Source organism: Schistocerca nitens, chromosome 1 (assembly GCF_023898315.1).
Source record: "Schistocerca nitens isolate TAMUIC-IGC-003100 chromosome 1, iqSchNite1.1, whole genome shotgun sequence".
Classification (NCBI taxonomy): Eukaryota; Metazoa; Arthropoda; class Insecta; order Orthoptera; family Acrididae; genus Schistocerca; species Schistocerca nitens.
In genome coordinates, this window is record NC_064614.1 from 148,736,177 (window position 1) to 148,753,580 (window position 17,404).

General features: G+C 39.2%; 1 protein-coding gene across 1 annotated transcript in view; it reads right to left on the reverse strand.

Moving 5' to 3' along the window:
- The window catches only part of LOC126243523 (sphingosine-1-phosphate lyase), a 71,291-nt gene that overhangs the window by 17,966 nt on the left and 35,921 nt on the right, over positions 1-17,404 (reverse strand). The window contains exons 4-8 of the mRNA XM_049948169.1: positions 14,879-15,115; positions 14,495-14,704; positions 1,683-1,818; positions 1,310-1,412; positions 1,091-1,237 (exon numbers count right to left, since the gene is read on the reverse strand). Of these exons, the coding sequence (XP_049804126.1) occupies positions 1,091-1,237; positions 1,310-1,412; positions 1,683-1,818; positions 14,495-14,704; positions 14,879-15,115 (833 nt within the window). The remainder of the gene's footprint in view (positions 1-1,090; positions 1,238-1,309; positions 1,413-1,682; positions 1,819-14,494; positions 14,705-14,878; positions 15,116-17,404) is intronic.

Consider the following 17,404-nt stretch of genomic DNA (forward strand, 5'->3'; position numbering starts at 1 on the left):
TCGTACATCGGTAATATGTATCACAGTGAATGTCCACCAGAACCTACAGGTGAGTTGTAACCTATCCTTTTCATAATACTGTCATTATTTCATCCTGGATTTTTCAAGAATATATCTGTGTCACATGGGTGGTGTGGTGAGCCTTGCACAGTATTCGACTGTGAACGCATGTTTATTTTAGCGCAGAATAAAATAGTGGATTGAAGGTGAACCCTAGTGGTTGCACGTGGTCCATCCCTTTTGAAGAATACTCTATAAGGAGGACTGATAACTGTCACATGAAAACACTGCAGAAAGGTTTTGATTTTAAACTTTGGCACTGGTACACAGTCTGTTGTCCAGAAACTTGCCACATCTTTTGTCCTCTACATACTAGTGATGAACACACATTCGAGCAGCAATATTTGAACCAGCTGTCACACGATTGAGTTAGTAACCTCAGCTACTGAGGGAGACCTTCTGCCACTACCACTATCAAAGTGCCTTGTTTCAGATGGTGAAATTTACAAGAGACTTTCAAATATGAGCACTGATTGCTTGTGTGCAGAAAGAAAAAAAAGAAAAGGAAAAAAAACATATTTACAGGATAAAACATGTGGAATACAATTTGTGTATAAATTTAACTACGAAACAAAGCAAAATATTCTTTCTTTAGCTTCCAAAAACTGCTGCAAATTATACACTGACAGACAATTTGAAGCACATACTCAGTGATAGAAAAATTCAAGTGGAAACATCTGACAGAACGAAAATTATCCTGGAAGCATGTGACAGAATGACAATTGTGCCAACATTGTGTTATCCCTATCTCACAGTTAGTACTGTGACATTTAGGGGAATCAAATTCTCTTCTGAAGGTTTAAGAAGGAGAAGTGCAACAAGTACTATATTCGGGCAGTCTTTGTGTCAGCAGCTGTCACATGCCATCCCTTTTCAGGAACTACTGGCTGCAAGTAAACAACAAGAAGCTGCTAAAAAATAGTAACATCTCATCATCAGGATAAATAATCTTCCAGCATGCATAAGCAACTTTTCAATAAGAGAAATGGACTAATCACATGAATAGCAACTGACATTGCCAGGAACTTACCCAGGCGGAAACTGGAGTGCATTAATATTCCAACCACGTTTAGTAATTGCATCTGACAGTCTATAAATATGAAAAACATTGGAGCCAACTGCTACCACTGATGTGTCAGCAGTTCCAAAAACAAATATCCCTTTCATTTTACGCAATCTGTAACACAAAATTATTGTTTCAGGTTCCAGCCCACAATAAACATGGCAGAAATCAACTGTTTCCACTTACCCTTCCTCAATCTTCTTTGTTGTGGATACAATTTTTTTTGTTGCCTCAACATAACCATCTAAGCCAAAGTACATCATTGTAGCCCAGCAAGCTGCTATAATACCTACAAAAGCAAAATAAGAAAGTCAGTTACGTTAAATTTATACGTCATCTTTTCATAGGAAATATGTCAAGACAACCTAAAATATTATGCATATTAAAATAAGTAAAACCTAGGATATAAATATTTTCTGACAACTCTAGGTAGTAAGATATGCATGCATGTTGATAACATGTGCCTGCATAGGACTTGCAGAGGTGCTGCAGTACATTCACAAATACCATGAACTCCTTATTAAGACACATGCTTTTATCATAGATGTAGTGTACACACCTCCTGCCCTGGAGCCACTTACACACGGAGACCCGTATACACCACCTGGCCAATCAGTGGTAACAGTGAACTGATGGTGGCGGTACTTTGGTTCAGAATATAAAACAACTGATGATCCCTTTGGTGCAAATCCATACTAAAAATAAAAGTAAATATATTACTCACAAATTTATTTAAGCCTCTGGTTTCTATGATCAAAAGTTACCACAAATTATATACTTCTGAATAAGGCTCCATGTGAAATGATGGTTCTAATACAGCTTGACAGTCACACACACTCCAGAGGATTTTACTGAACTTAAAGTTAATCAACATTCAATTATTAAATTATGTAGGGAAAAGTTAATGCTAGAATTGCTTTCTTTGCAGAAGAGACTATAACACAATTAATCAACTGGAAAAAAATCTAATAAATTATGGAACAATAGTATGATAAATAAAGTCTTTTTCTTTCTACCCATTACACCATTGAGAGTAACAAACAAATGAAGCAAATAGTGTGATGAAGACAATCAGTAGTCTATGCACTGTCCTTGTGGCAGAAGCAAATTCAAATGTATTTTATAGGTGGCGCTCTCTCAACTGACTGATCTGTACATACTTCAATGAACTAACCACTGGCTTGTCTCTACTTCCGCCTAACCCCACATAGTTTTACTAACTTTGCCACCACATTTTGGGACTTGCAAACCCCCCACCACCACCACCACCAACAACAACAACAACAACAAAAGTTGCAACAGACTGACTTGGCATCAGTATCACAACTATTACTTAGATGCAATGTGTTGTTCTTTTCTGAAGTTCTCAAAACAGAAAAGTAAAATTACAGCCACTAAAATAAAGTTGTGAATTTTCACAGATAGGTTAAGAATCAAACAAATTTAGCAGGCAGCAACATTAAAAATCCTTTGGGACAAATGATATTCTTCTGGAGAGGACCAAAGAAAAGAAAAATGATAACATATCACAAACTGCTAACAGATACCAACTTCTTTTATTGATTTTCCAACACATCAAAATTATGTTTACAGATGAACAGTTTCGATCATCTCAAACAGCCATCCTCAGACCAAGTAGACAACACCAGATCCTTCTGGGTAGCGACTGTATTTGATAGCACACAAACACACAAGAACCAATAACGTCAGAAAGTGAAAATATTTTCACAGGTTCTAGAATAGTACCAAAGATAGAAAAAACTTGAAGAAATAAAAGCACGTAATGATAAATCATAGGTGGCGGTAGCGGAAGGAACACTCACATTGTAATGTCATATTCATTTGTTTTGTTTTAGGATGCAAAAACAAAGGCCATACGCACCCATGTCAGAACTGTAAAACATAAAGACAAAAAAAGGAGTTAAAAGCGACTACATGTCTAGCCCAATCGACGGAAGGAAATACATCTAAAAACAGGTACTTGGAGGAATATCCATAAAATATGCCATAGAGAAACAGAGGCCCTGAACCAAAGATTAAATTTCGTTCACCATATTGCTACGATGGATAAAACGTAAAATAATGCTGTCGACAGCCCTCACGTTGCTCCTAAAACGGCCAATAACTCAGACGGCAAACGTAAATTGGAACTTAAGTCGTAAAAGAAAGGGCGTTCTGTCAGGAAACACAGAACCATCAAAGGTTGAGGGCAATGAGCACAAAGTGGTGAGGGAGCAGCACTTAACAAATGGTGCCGGCTAAAAGACAGTGCCAAATACACAACCTTGCTAAAATGATCTCCTCATGGCGAGAGGGCCCAGAGGAGGTCATCCAAGCTGCTGGAAAAGATTTAATTTCCCAGAGCTTGTTCCCATGAAGGGAGGATCAGTGGTGATGCCAAATTGATATCACCTGCTGACACACAGCAACACAGATGTCATCAGATGGAATGGAAGCTAGTGGGCCAAGGTTCCAGGGCTGCAGCCTTGGCAGCAGCATTAGCAGCCTCATTTCCCATCAGACCAATGTGACCAGGAACCCACATAAACAACACAGTGGCTCCACCGAGAGTGAGCAACAGAAAACTTAGATCAGCTACACAGGGACTTTGAGAAGGAAGATCAGGTTGGTTGAATTTGGGGGAGAGGACCACACAGCAAGGTCATCGGTCCCATCACATTAGGGAAGGATGGGGAAGGAAGTTGACCATGCTCCTTCAAAACTGGGGTGTTCCACAATGTTCGACAATGGGTCACCTTCTGTTCTTGATATATGTGAATGACATCCCTTCTTATCTGAAACAAGGAGCTAAACTGACACTGTTCGCTGATCATACAAGCGTTATTATTAATCCAGTAAAAGAAACTCCAACAGAAAATGACACAAATACTATAGCAATATTATGGAAAGTTGCTACTCACCATATAGCAGAGATGGCTGACAGTGAACAAGTAAAAATAATACTGGCAGTACTCGCACTACTGCTGCTGTTGCCAATAATAGTGGTAATACTAATATTAATAGTAATAGCAATAATAACAATAAAAGTGACAATAATCATAGTGACAGGTATAAGAAGGATGTATACAAAATAGACGTTTACCATACAGTGAGTTCTGGGGAAAGGAAATTTAAGGAGACTGCATCAGCTAAGAAAATTGGAAAATGAGGAAGATTAGGTCAGGGGATGTACACGGACAACGAGCACATGCAAGGACGATGGTAATCTTATTGTTGCTTTAGGAGATATGTCATTAATTGTCTTTTGAAGCTGGGGATGGCATTTTGTTCTCTAACATAATGCGTGAGGTTGTTCCATAGTCAGGTTCCTGCTACGGAGAAGCGCTCGGAGAAAGTCCTTGAATGATGGAATGGGACAGAAAGGGGGGTAGGAGCAGTTGTTTCTTCCATGTTGTTGAGACAACAGGAGTAAGGTCGAGAGGAGATATGAAGCACAGTATTCATTTATAAGACAACAGAGCGTATTGAAAACTCCTCACCTTGTAAGTGAAAGAATGTGTCATGAGTTGTTTCAACACCTCAAGAACGGTGATTTTAACGTTATAGACCGGCATAGTAGTGGAAGAGAGAATGTTTTCGAAGATGCAGAATTGGAGACATTGCTGAGTGAAGACTCGCATCAAACTCAAAAAGAATGGGCATGATTAGTGGGAGTGACACAGCAAGCCATTTCAAAATGTCTCAAGGCTATGGGCATGATGCAGAAAGAAGGAACTTGAGACCCGTGTGAGCTGAAACCAAGAGACGTTGAACGGTGTTTGTGTGTTTGTGAACAGTTGCTTCAGAGGCAGAAACGGAAGGGATTTCTGCATCACATTGTGACCGGGGATGAAAAATGGGTTCATTACGATTACCCTAGACACAAAAAATCATGGGGATATCTTGGCCATGCTTTCACATCAACGGCCAAACCGAATATTCACGTCTCCAAATGCTCTGCATTTGGTGGGACCAGCTCTGCGTCATGTACTATGAGAGTTAAAACCAAGTGAAGCAATCACAGGTGCTCGTTATCGAACACAATTAATGCGTATGAGCAGAGCATTAAAAGACGAACGGCCACAATACAGTGAGAGGCACGATGAAGTGATTTTGCAGCACAACATTCGACCCCACTTTGCAAAAGAGGTCAAAACATACCGTATTTACTTGAATCTACGCCGCACTTTTTTTCCGGTTTTTGTAATCCAAAAAACCGCCTGCGGCTTAGAATCGAGTGCAAAGCAAGCGGAAGTTCTGAAAAGTGTTGGTGGGTGCCGCCACAACTAACTTCTGCCATCGAATATATGTAGCGCTACACAGGCATGCTTTGTAGGCACAAAGATAAATACTGGCACCAAATCCTCTGTGTCAGTAAATAAAATAAGAAAAAGGTGGAAGACGAGCTTTTTTTCTCTGCCCCAAGTTTCGACCACTGCATTTTCATACATTACGCAACGAAGTAAATACAAATTCCGTATTGTTCATCTTTGAATGTAGCAGCATTTCAATGTACTACGAAAATCCAACGGCGACTGGCAAGACTGTTTGGGATGTTTGTCAGTATGGCCAACTCTACGTTCTGAATTTTTTCCTACCTGTGAGAAGAGATGGTTGCTAATAGGAACTTTTATGAATTGTGAATCACATGTAGTATTCTCTTCACCATAAGAAGAATATGAATATGAACATATTGCCATGTATTGTCTCGTGTTTGCTGCTATTTCATTTAAATCCTGTCTGCCTAATAAACTACGAAATTAGAGTGAGAAAACAGCAAACGCGAAAGAATATACATATCATGTCATGTTTATATTCGTATTATTCTTATGCCTAATAGTGATACAGTCAGAAATGAAGCACAGCAATTGACTAGATTTTTAAATCTAAGATAACTCTAATTTCTGTGCAGAATGTAATGTACTAAGAAGCGCCTGCAAAGATTTTCAAACGGAGAAAAATTTTCGCTAAACTCTCATTCAGAACATCTTCTATCATACGCAGTCTATTATTTGGTTCTTGTTGATCATTATCAAAGAAAGCAGCAGTGTACGTAACAACAAATAGCAGTCTCTTGCCATTGTTTCGCTAATGAGACGATTCCTCTCTTTTATTTATTTATTTATTTTTTTTTTTTTTAATTGTAAGCGGCGGTAGCGCGCACAAAAGCAAGCCATGCTGCGAGCGGTGACAGGCCGCAAACACGCACTATCAGAATGCGACAAACAATGCATGACGTAAACACCTATAACAAAGAAAATGGCGCTTATCAGATCAAAGAAAAATAAGCAATCAATTCAAACCAGACGAAGCACGTGAAAAAGGAAGGGTACCCATATAAATACGGACGGAGCGCCTGACGCATAGCAATGGCTACCTGGTAAAGCTTAACTGCTAAGCTTACGACTCGAACCAAACTACTGTAGCTGTATCGTCATTCATTCGACCTAAATTGTGTCTCATATTACAATGGACCAACTTTGTTTCGATTTGGAGATGCAGCCTAAAACTTTTCTCTCCCCTTGAATTTCGAGTCTCAAATTTCAGGTGCGGCTTAGAATCAGGAAAATTTTTTTCCTTCAAAAAACGGTTCAAATGGCTCTGAGCACTATGGGACTCAACTGCTGAGGTCATAAGTCCCCTAGAACTTAGAACTACTTAAACCTAACTAACCTAAGGACAACACACACATCCATGCCCGAGGCAGGATTCGAACCTGCGACCGTAGCGGTCGCGCGGTTCCAGACTGTAGCGCCAGAACCGCTCGGCCACCAGCGGCCGGCTTTTTCCTTCATTTCGAGTCTCATTTTTCAGGTGCGGCTTAGATTCGAGTAAATACGATACCTGGAAATGTTAAAATGGGAAATCCTACCCCACCCACCGTATTCTCCAGCATTTCCCCCTCTGACTATCACCTGTTTACATCAATGGCGCATGGCCTGGCTGACCAACACTTCCGATCTCATGAAGATGTCACAAATTGGATCGATTTGTGGATCGCTTCAAAAGATGAACAAGTTTTTCGACGTGGGATTCGTACACTGCCCAAAAGATGGGAGGAAGTAGTGGCCAGCGATGGAAAATACTTTGAATGATACATGTGTAACCAATTTGTTTCATTAAGGCCTCAAATGTTGGGGAAAAAATTGCGGAAGCAAAGTTGTACACCTTGTAAATGAAGATCTAAATTGGACTGAGCAGATAACTGCAGCGTGCAAGAAGGCATCAGCCTCTCTCCATGCCCTCACTCTTCTCTGTTGACATGAAAAAGAAACTTGTACAAACGCTGATACTTCCTGTCATTATTGACGGCAATGATTTTTTCCTTCTTAGGAAAGTTCGTGGTACTTGGAGCTGAGTATGAATACTTGTGTTTCTTGTATCTGTGCTGTTCAATTCTCTTTGATCACATTTCACCATCATATTCACAGTTACCCAGCCTGCACACAGACAAGTGGGGAGATTTCAATATGCTCTGTCGTCTCTATTGTCTTATAAATGAACACTGCTTCATATCTTGCCTCGACCTTACTCCTGTTGTCTCAACAACATGGAAGAAACATCTGCTCCTACCCCCCTTTCTGTCCCATTCCATCATTCAAGGACTTTCTCCGAGCACTTCTCCGTAGCAGGAACCTGACTATGGAACAACCTCAAGCATTATGTTAGAGAACAAAATGACATCCCCAGCTTCAAAAGACAGTTAATGACGTATCTCCTAAAGCAACAATAAGATTACCATCGTCCCTGTATGCACTCGTTATTCTTGTATCTCCCCCTGTCTGACCTAATCTTTCTCATTTTCCAATTTTCTTAGCTGATGCAGTCTCCTTAAATTTCCTTTCCCCAGAACTCACTACATTGTAAACGTCTATTTTGTATACATCCTTCTTATACCTGGCACTATTATTATTATCACTTTTATTGTTATTATTGCTATTACTGTTAATATTACTATTACCACTATTATTGGCGACAGCTGCAGTAGTGCAAGTACTGCCAGTTTTATTTTTACTTGTTCACTGTCAGCCATCTCTGCCATATGGTGAGTAGCAACTTTCCTTTCCACACTATTGCTATAGTATTTGTGTCATTTTCTATGGAGTTTCTTTTACTGGATTAATAATTATGCTTGTATGATCAGCAAACAGTGTCAGTTTAGCTTCTTGTTTCAGATAAGAAGGGAGGTCATTCACGTATATCAAGAACAGAAGGTGGCCCATTGTCGAACGTTGTGGAACACCGCAGTTGGGTGAAGTGGCAAACTTCCTTCAATCATTAAACCATATAAAGAAACTTTCTGAATCCTGTTCTGTAGATGTGACTTAAACCATTCATGTGCTGTTCCATTTATACCATAGAATTGTAATTTCTGGAGCATAAGGTCATGGTTCACACAGTCAAATGCTTTGAAAAAGTCAGAGAAAATTCCTATTTGTGACATCTTACTATTTAAAGACTCTATATGTGGGCAGTGAAATTGTATATTGCTGTCTCAGTGGAACAGAATTTTTGGAATCCAAACTGTGGTTTACTAAGTATCCCATTACTGTTGAGGTGGCTGATCACTCTTGAGTACGTTACTTTCACGATGATTTTTTAAAATGCTGAAAGCATGGATACTGGCCAGTAATTGTTGACATCTATGGTGTCCCCTATTTTGTAGAGAGGCTTGACAATGGCATATTTTAACCTGTCTGGGAAAATACCTTGAGTTAGTGATGCATTACATATGTGACTCAGAACATTGACTGTAACTGCTCCACATTGTTTTAATATAGTGTCCTTACCATACATACTTGAGAGCATTCGATGAGACTCAGTTGATGTTTTCTTCATACTGAAACAAAACAGTAACACCTCCTGTAAATGACGAGAATTAGGCCCGTACATCATTTAAATCAAGAACAACTTTATGATGCAGACACAAATCGACTAATGTTTGAATGAGGTCATGTTAACCGAGGTCCCATCTAACTGCCTGACGTCTGCGATCTGTTTCTTTCGACCGCTACTTACCGTTGTCGCCACCTATCGGCAACAAGCGGAAGCAAAGTTGTACACCTTGTATTATTACTCCAAGACTCTTTGATGAAGGAGACAAGCTGATATTTGTCCCATTTAGGGTTAAAGATGTAGGGATTCCAAATATTTTGAGTAATGAGCCTAGAATCACCAACCAGTACTGCTTGAGTTTTGTATAGGGTGAGTCTTAACCCTATATCCTGCACCCATGGGAAAACTTGGCATTTTTCACATACACAGAGCACTTGGACAAATAAAAGAAGAGATCACAGAATAAAATGCTCAGATCAACCACAAACTAACCCTGAACATTTGAATAAATAGTTTGCCATCCATGACAGTGCCGAGAATACTGCACTCAATTTCTGACTTATGTAATCCTTAGCTTTTACTGATTTACTGAACATAATTGTACAGAAGATTAATGGAGTGACTATGATTCATCTTCTCACTAATTCACTATTTTCCTTCTCATCAATAAAGATGAGGACACGATTAGATTAGATATGCTTTTTGTTCCATAGTGAGGTGATTCTCATGCATGTAAGACATGTGATAATACAAGAAAACATAATACATTTATACTAAACCTAAAAAGGAGAAGAAGAGGAATATACAACACGTATTTCCCTTGTTCATATTAGTGCACTGAAGATGTGTGAAACACTCACATTATTTGATATTACTAATGACATACTCACAAATCAGTTCTACTAAGAAGTTTGTCAATGGAGTACAAAGAGTCGGCCACCAATAAAACCTTGTAGGCTCTTCAGCAGAACTTTATGAACGGTCAACCTTTCTATGGTTGCTGACAAGTTATTAAAATCCTTCAGACTCCTAAGCTCATTTGCTGCTAAAGCATTTCAGGAAGTCAAAAGTTGTTAATGTCTCACCAACAGTTAGGTCACTAAAGACAACACAAGTTTGAAGTGGGGTAAGAATTCAGCCATTTTCTTTTCAAAGAATCCACTCCAACATTTACCTTAAGCAATTCATGAAAATGACAGAAAACCCAAATCTGGATGGCCAGACAGTGTAAAGTGTAACATAGTCATTAAAATTTTAAATTATACCATTGATTTTTGCATCAGATAATTTCAGAAAACAATATGAATGATTGACACAAAAGGTTTCATCTGATGAAAATTTAACACCTGTCCATTCAAACACTGTTCCAATTTCTTAATTTTCAGTTGACGTCAATACACTTTTTTGCTGAGGAAGGAAATAGAACAGAATAACTGGGAAATCATCAATAAATAAAAATCATTCAATTGGTCTCTCTACTCTCTACCAGGAAGAGTGGCTTTCAGTACACATCCTAATTTAGTTAGTTTTCTTGCATAAAGCACCCATTTTATAATAAATATAGCATTCATTCAGCAAGGAGTCAATATAAACTGAGTCCACCCTTCGGCCTTTCTTGACTGTGATAAACTCGGAGCATTTAGAGTCTTAGTGTGTGTTAGTTAGAAAACTTGTCACATCCATAAATATAATATAGAAAGAATTACCTGTATTATCCAAGGGTCTCATTCTCAGCTCTAAACCTGTATTTAATCACGCTGCTTTGGTGAAGGCCATATTTTCTTTCAGATGTAATGTCAACTGGAAATAACACTATGCAACCAAATCACAAAACCTTTCGAACAGCAAATCTGTCATTGAAACCTGTCTTGAACAGTTCAGACCACAATCCCAACTTCATCCACCACCACTACGTCACAATCATCCTTTACAAGCCTTCCAAGAATTCCTCACATCTAGCACTGCTTCACAACCCTACCTCAGATCCCTATAACGTGACTCTAACCTGTCCTCTGCAGAATTCCAGGCTCCGTGTTTCCTCACAGCTGATTATTCTATCATTATCCTCCCAGCAGACAAAGGATCTACCACTGTGGTACTTGACTGGCAGGAGTATGTTAGTTATGGTCTATGCCAGCTGTCGGACTCCTCTACATACAACATCTGCCATCAAGATCCCATCTCTATAATTAAAAATTACCTGCAGTCCCCCCTTACAACCTCAATCCCCTCACAAGGACTAACATCTCAATCCATAGAAATTCTCACCCCATCCAAACCATGCAACCCTACCTTTTACCTTCTTCCTAAGTTCCACAAACTCAATCATCCTGGACGTCACAACGTTGCTGGCTTCAAAGCTCCCACTGAACATATATCTGCCTTAGTTGATCAACATCTGCAACCATAGTACAAAGACTTCCCTCCTATATTAAAGACACCAACTATTTCCTAGATTGAAATTCATGCCCATCCCACACCCACCACACACCCTGCTTGTCACATTGATGCCACTACACTCTATACCAACATCCCCCACATACATGGTCTGTCTGCTGCTGAACATTTCCTCAGTGGGCACCCACCTGATTCCAAATCTATGACATCCTTCCTGCTCACCTTAATCAGCTTTATACTCACCAACAACCACTCCACCTTTGAGAGGCACACGCACTAACAGATCAGGGTATGGCCATGGGAACCAGGATGGCTCCTTCCTATGCCAACTTTTTCATGGACTGCTTGGAAGGGGCTTCCTTGGGATCCATAGGCCTTCAGCCTCTGGTTCAGTTTAGATACACTATGACATCATTGCCATATGGACTCATAGTGAGGCTGACCCGATAAAATTCCTGGAATCTCTAAATACTTTCTCCCAATTAAATTTCATATGGTCCTGTTCTGAATCCCATGTCACACTCTTGATGTTGATCTCAACCTCACTGAAGGCCAATTACGCACTTCTGTCCACATTAAACCTACTAACAAACAACAGTACTTAGATTTTCACAGTTACCTTCCTTTCCATGTCAAACGTTCTCTCCCGTACAGCCTTGGTATTCGAAGCAAACATATTTGTTCGGACGCAGACTCTTTATAGCAATATATCACCTTTCTCACCTCCAACTTCACTGGACATAATTACCCCTTGAGCCTAGTTCAAAAGCAGATTTCCCGGGCCATCACATCCAGTCCTTGTACAGATAAACCTCCAAAAAAACAACTAAGGCGCACATCACTTGTCACTCAGTATTATCCGGGTCTTGAATGTATTAAACAGTTACTTCGACAAGGCCATGACTTCCTAAAAACATGACTTGAAATGAGGTGCATTCTGTCTGAGATTTTGCTCAACACACCTAGAATAACTTTACATTGCCCTCCCAACCTCCGCAATATCCTTGTCAGACCCTGTTTTCCTTCTGCACCTATCTCCTTACACTATGGCTCCTCCCCCTGTGACTGTCCCTGCTGCATGACTTGCCCTATGCAGCCCTCTACTGCCACCTATACCCGCCCTGTGAAACATATACTATCAAAGGCAGAGCCACCTGTGAAACAACACATCACATACCAGCTGTTACGTAAACAATGTTAGGTCTTTCACAACGGCATGACTACCACCAAGTTATCAGTCAATATGAATGAGCATAGGCAGAGGGTGTATACCGGCAACAGACCATACTCTGTTACAGAGCATGCTCTACAACATGACAGTCGTGACCTCAGTGCCTATTTCACTGCATGCATCATCTGCATTCTTCCCCCAGTTTCTCAGAACTCCACAGTTGCGAACTAGAGCAACATGTCCTTAGTTCTCACCACCCAGCTGGCCTTGTGTTGTTGTTGTTGTTGTTGTTGTTGTTGTCTTCAGTCCAGAGACTGGTTTGATGCAGCTCTCCATGCTCCTCTATCCTGTGCAAGCTTCTTCATCTCCCAGTACCTACTGCAACCTACATCCTTCTGAATCTGTCTAGTGTATTTGTCTCGTGGCCTCCCTCTACGATTTTTACCCTCCACGCTGCCCTCCAATACTAAATTGGTGATCCCTTGATGTCTCTAGTCAAGTTGTGACACAAATTTCTCTTCTCCCCAATTCTATTCAACACCTCATTAGTTATGTGATGTACCCACCTAATATTCAGCATTCTTCTGTACCACCACATTTCGAAAGTTTCTATTCTCTTCTTGTCTAAACTATTTATCGTCCACACTTCACTTCCATACAAGGCTACACTCCATACAAATACTTTCAGAAACGACTTCCTGACACTTAAATCTATACTCGATGTTAACAAATTTCTCTTCTTCAGAAACGCTTTCCTTGCCATTGCCAGTCTACATTGTATATCCCCTCTACTTCGACCATCATCAGTTATTTTGCTCCCCAAATAGCAAAACTCATTTACTACTTTAAGCATCTCATTTCCTAATCTAACCTTGTTTCGACATAGGTATAGACCCTCTATATACTCACACCTTTCTGTTTTCCCTTCTTAGCTTAGAACCAGGTTTCCAACTGAACTCTTGATATTCATGCAAGCGGTTCTCTTTTCTCCGGAGGTCTCTTTAATTTTCCTGTAGGTAGTATCTATCTTACCCCAAGTGATATACGACTCTACATCCTTACATTTGTCCTTGAGCCATCCCTGCTTTGCCATTTTGCACTTCCTGTCTATCTAGTTTTTGAGACGTTTGTATTCCTTTTTGCCTGCTTTATTTACTGCATTTTTGTATTTTCTCCTTTCATCAATTAAATTCAATACCTCTTCTGTTACCCAAGGATTTCTATTAGTCCTCGTCTTTTTATCTATTCTATTAGTCCTCGTCTTTTTATCTATTATATTAGTCCTCGTCTTTTTATCTACTTGATCCTCTGCTGCCTTCACTATTTCATCTCTCAAAGCTACCCATTCTTCTTCTATTGTATTTCTTTCCCCCATTCTTGTCAATCGTTCCCTTATGCTCTCCCTGAAACTCTCTACAACCTTTGGTTCTGTCAGTTTATCCAGGTCCCATCTCATTAAATTCCCACCCTTTTGCAGTTTCTTCAGTTTTAATCTACAGTTCATAACCAATACATTGTGGTCAGAGTCCACATCTGCCCCTGGAAATGTCTTACAATTTAAAACCTGGTTCCTAAATCTCTGTCTTACCATTATATAATCTATCTGACACCTTCCAGTATCTCCAGGCTTCTTCCATGTACTCACATTTGCCAAGCCCACACCTCGCCTAAAATGGCAGAGTTCCCACAGTGGCTCACTGTTTGGCACAACCAGGAGGGCATATGGATCTTACCGAATGTAAGAATACATTGCGAGTATTGCCCACTGTTTAACGGGTTAAATAAATGGCATCCTCAATAACATACTGCACATCAGTTTTGGGTCTTTTCTATGGTGCCATTTGTGCCCATAAATATGATCCTAAATGAATTCCACACTTAACTGTAGTACTTCCGTTTCCCAGTTCAAACACTGCTTTGTCTGTCTTCAAGAGGATATAAGGTAGCAACTTGCTGATTACACTCACCTTGTGTGTATCTGCTGATATACTTGTAACTCCAGGAACAGAAAAATCAAATGGTGGTAATTTGTAGCCTGCTTTTTGCATGAACACAATGACAAAACCTCCTAAGCAGGCATCTACATGTACAGGTATGTTGTATCTCCTTCCTAATTCTGCTATAGCCTCAATGTCATCCATAGTTCCATAGGGGAAGTTTGGCACTGATCCAACTAGCTGTAAACACAAATCACTTTCAACATTTCACTTTCAGGTAGCATAACCTTAACAATGAGTAATAAAACTTTATTCTGAAAATGCTCACATACTGTATTGTTCCAATTAGCTAAAACAAAAAATAAAAAGTGAATGTAATGAAACAGAAATGAGCAATTACACAGGGTAACATACCATGCATGTATTTTTACTGATAGAATTCTTCATTGCCCTTATATTGACTTTGGTGGTGACAGGATCAACAGGAACGTGTTTGATTCTCATGCCGAAATACAATGCAGCCTTGTCAAATGCTGGATGGGCTGTTTTTGGCAAAACAATCTCTGGATGTTTGATACCCCTCTCAAATTTTGCGTAGTCACGATATGCTTTGCATGCCATCAATATAGATTCAGTTCCACCTGTAGTCATCTGCAGCAATAAGACAGTTTCAGTACATTTTAAGAAAAGTTTCTAAGAACATAAAATACAATACTTAGTGAAAACATTTTACGAGCTACATCTTAGTGCTGAAGAAATTTTCCCCTATTCCGACAATATCTCATCATTATACGTTCTCACTTACTTGGCACAAGAACACTGAAGAAGTCATGAGAAACTCTCAAATAAATTTCTGGTTTCCCAACATCAAGCAATAGATCTACCTATCAGATGTTTGCTCTGCACTATATAATCCCAGAAATGGTGGACAGCAAAGAACAAACTCTGAACAATACAAAAAGCTGTCAATTTGACTGTTAACTGTTTTTTCATATCTCATCAATTTGTTACACTGTCCTTCATTGGTTAAGCACAAAGGGTGAATTTTCGATCTACACGCAGTTGCAGATGAAAAGCATTCTGGCCAACATTTCCGTTTAGCATCTACAAACATACTCGTCAAGGCACTGACAGTGCACAGCTGTGGGTACTTCATACTATTATTCGTGACCTTCTACTCTACTCCATTTGCATATCAATCAAACGGAAAAAATGTTGACTATATACATCTGTTCATGCTCTAGTTTCACTTAACTGTCTCCAGGTCCCTGCATGAGATACTTTTATGGACAACAGAAACATTCTACAGTCTTCTTCAAATAACATTTTTTTTTTTTTTCTATTTACTCAACAGGGTTTCACCGGAATGCCATCTTTCTTCCAAAGTTTTTTGTTTTCAGTTTCAAGTGCAATTTTGTATCAAGTTCCATAATTATTATCCTCTGTAGATATTAAGAGTAACTAACATCCACAGGACAGCAGTCGTTAAAGGAGCTGGAATTGACTCGGTTGCTGAAAGGGTCTCTAACAATATCCAGAGACATTCTGTTTGCATGGTTTCAGTATCTATTAAAGAGTGCAAGACACAATATTCACACAATGAACACAGAAACTGACTGATATGGCCCAATAGATGGGTTAAGACATGGAAAATTTGGATGCAAAGATAGTGCTTTGAGTACTGACTGTGCTTTTACAGCCATTTGCAAGCTTTTCAAGCTCCACAGCAAAGCAGATTATCTCATCAATACATCCTATTCTTCCAGAAGCAGATGTGCATCATGTATGGATGAATGTGACATCCCAGGAAAGTGGCCCAGTGGTAAAAGTGCCACACTAGATGTCTGAAGGTCTGGGGTCATATTCCTGGTCAGTGCGAGGATTTTTATCTCTGTCACTTACTACTTCTATCACCTCTAGCAGTGTTTGTTAATGTGAAAAACACTGAGTCACACCACGGTTCAAGATCCACAAAAGTATTTTGTTCACACACAACAAGAAATTGTATAGGAATGAAAATTTATAATGAATTAAAAGCAAATAAGTTAATGCATACGAAAATACTTATGCCAGGTACTGACACTGAAATGCTATTATCAATGGTTGAATTCACACAGAACAAACTGGTAATTTGAACTGGATATGAGTTGTTTCAGAATCCATTAAATGGTACGATGTTTATTGTCATTCTGGCTTGCAGGTACAATGTGTCCATCCACCTCACAATACATGTGCATAGGCAAAACATACATTCATACAGTAGATTATCTAATTTATTACAAAAATAAACTTGTAGTGGTAATCATCATTCATCAGTTCGAAAAGTGCTTGTTCAACACATCATTTCACCAAAGTGATATGTTGCACCACAAGACTAGGTATTGTTAATCAGCAGCCTGCAGTTTTAATACTGTCCAGCAAATTCAAGATTTTTTCAACAATGCACCAATATTTATTCTCCTAATTAAAGTATTATGGTACTGATGCTATAGCCAACCAATGGATAATGTCATATCTAACCAAAAGAATGCAAACTGTTGTACTTAGTAATTCAACCAATATAATCTGGGGACACAATTCTCACTGTGGAGAAATCATGCATGAGGTTCTCCAAGGCTCAATCTTAGGTCCAGTATTATTCCTCATATATGTAAACAATCTCTGTCTAACATACAAGAAGCAGAATTGGTTCTTTTTGCAGATGGCACTAATATTGTAAACATCCTAATATACATACAGAAACAGAATAAATGGCAAACGAAGTTCTTAAAATTATCATTGACTGGTTTTCTGCGAATGGTCTCCCCGTCAATTTTAAAAAGACACAACATATTCAGTTCTGCACATCTTGGTGTGCTACACCAGTGGTAAATGTAATACATAGTGAGGAAATAATAAATAGGGTGGAAAGTTCAAAATTTTTAGTTGCCCATATCAATG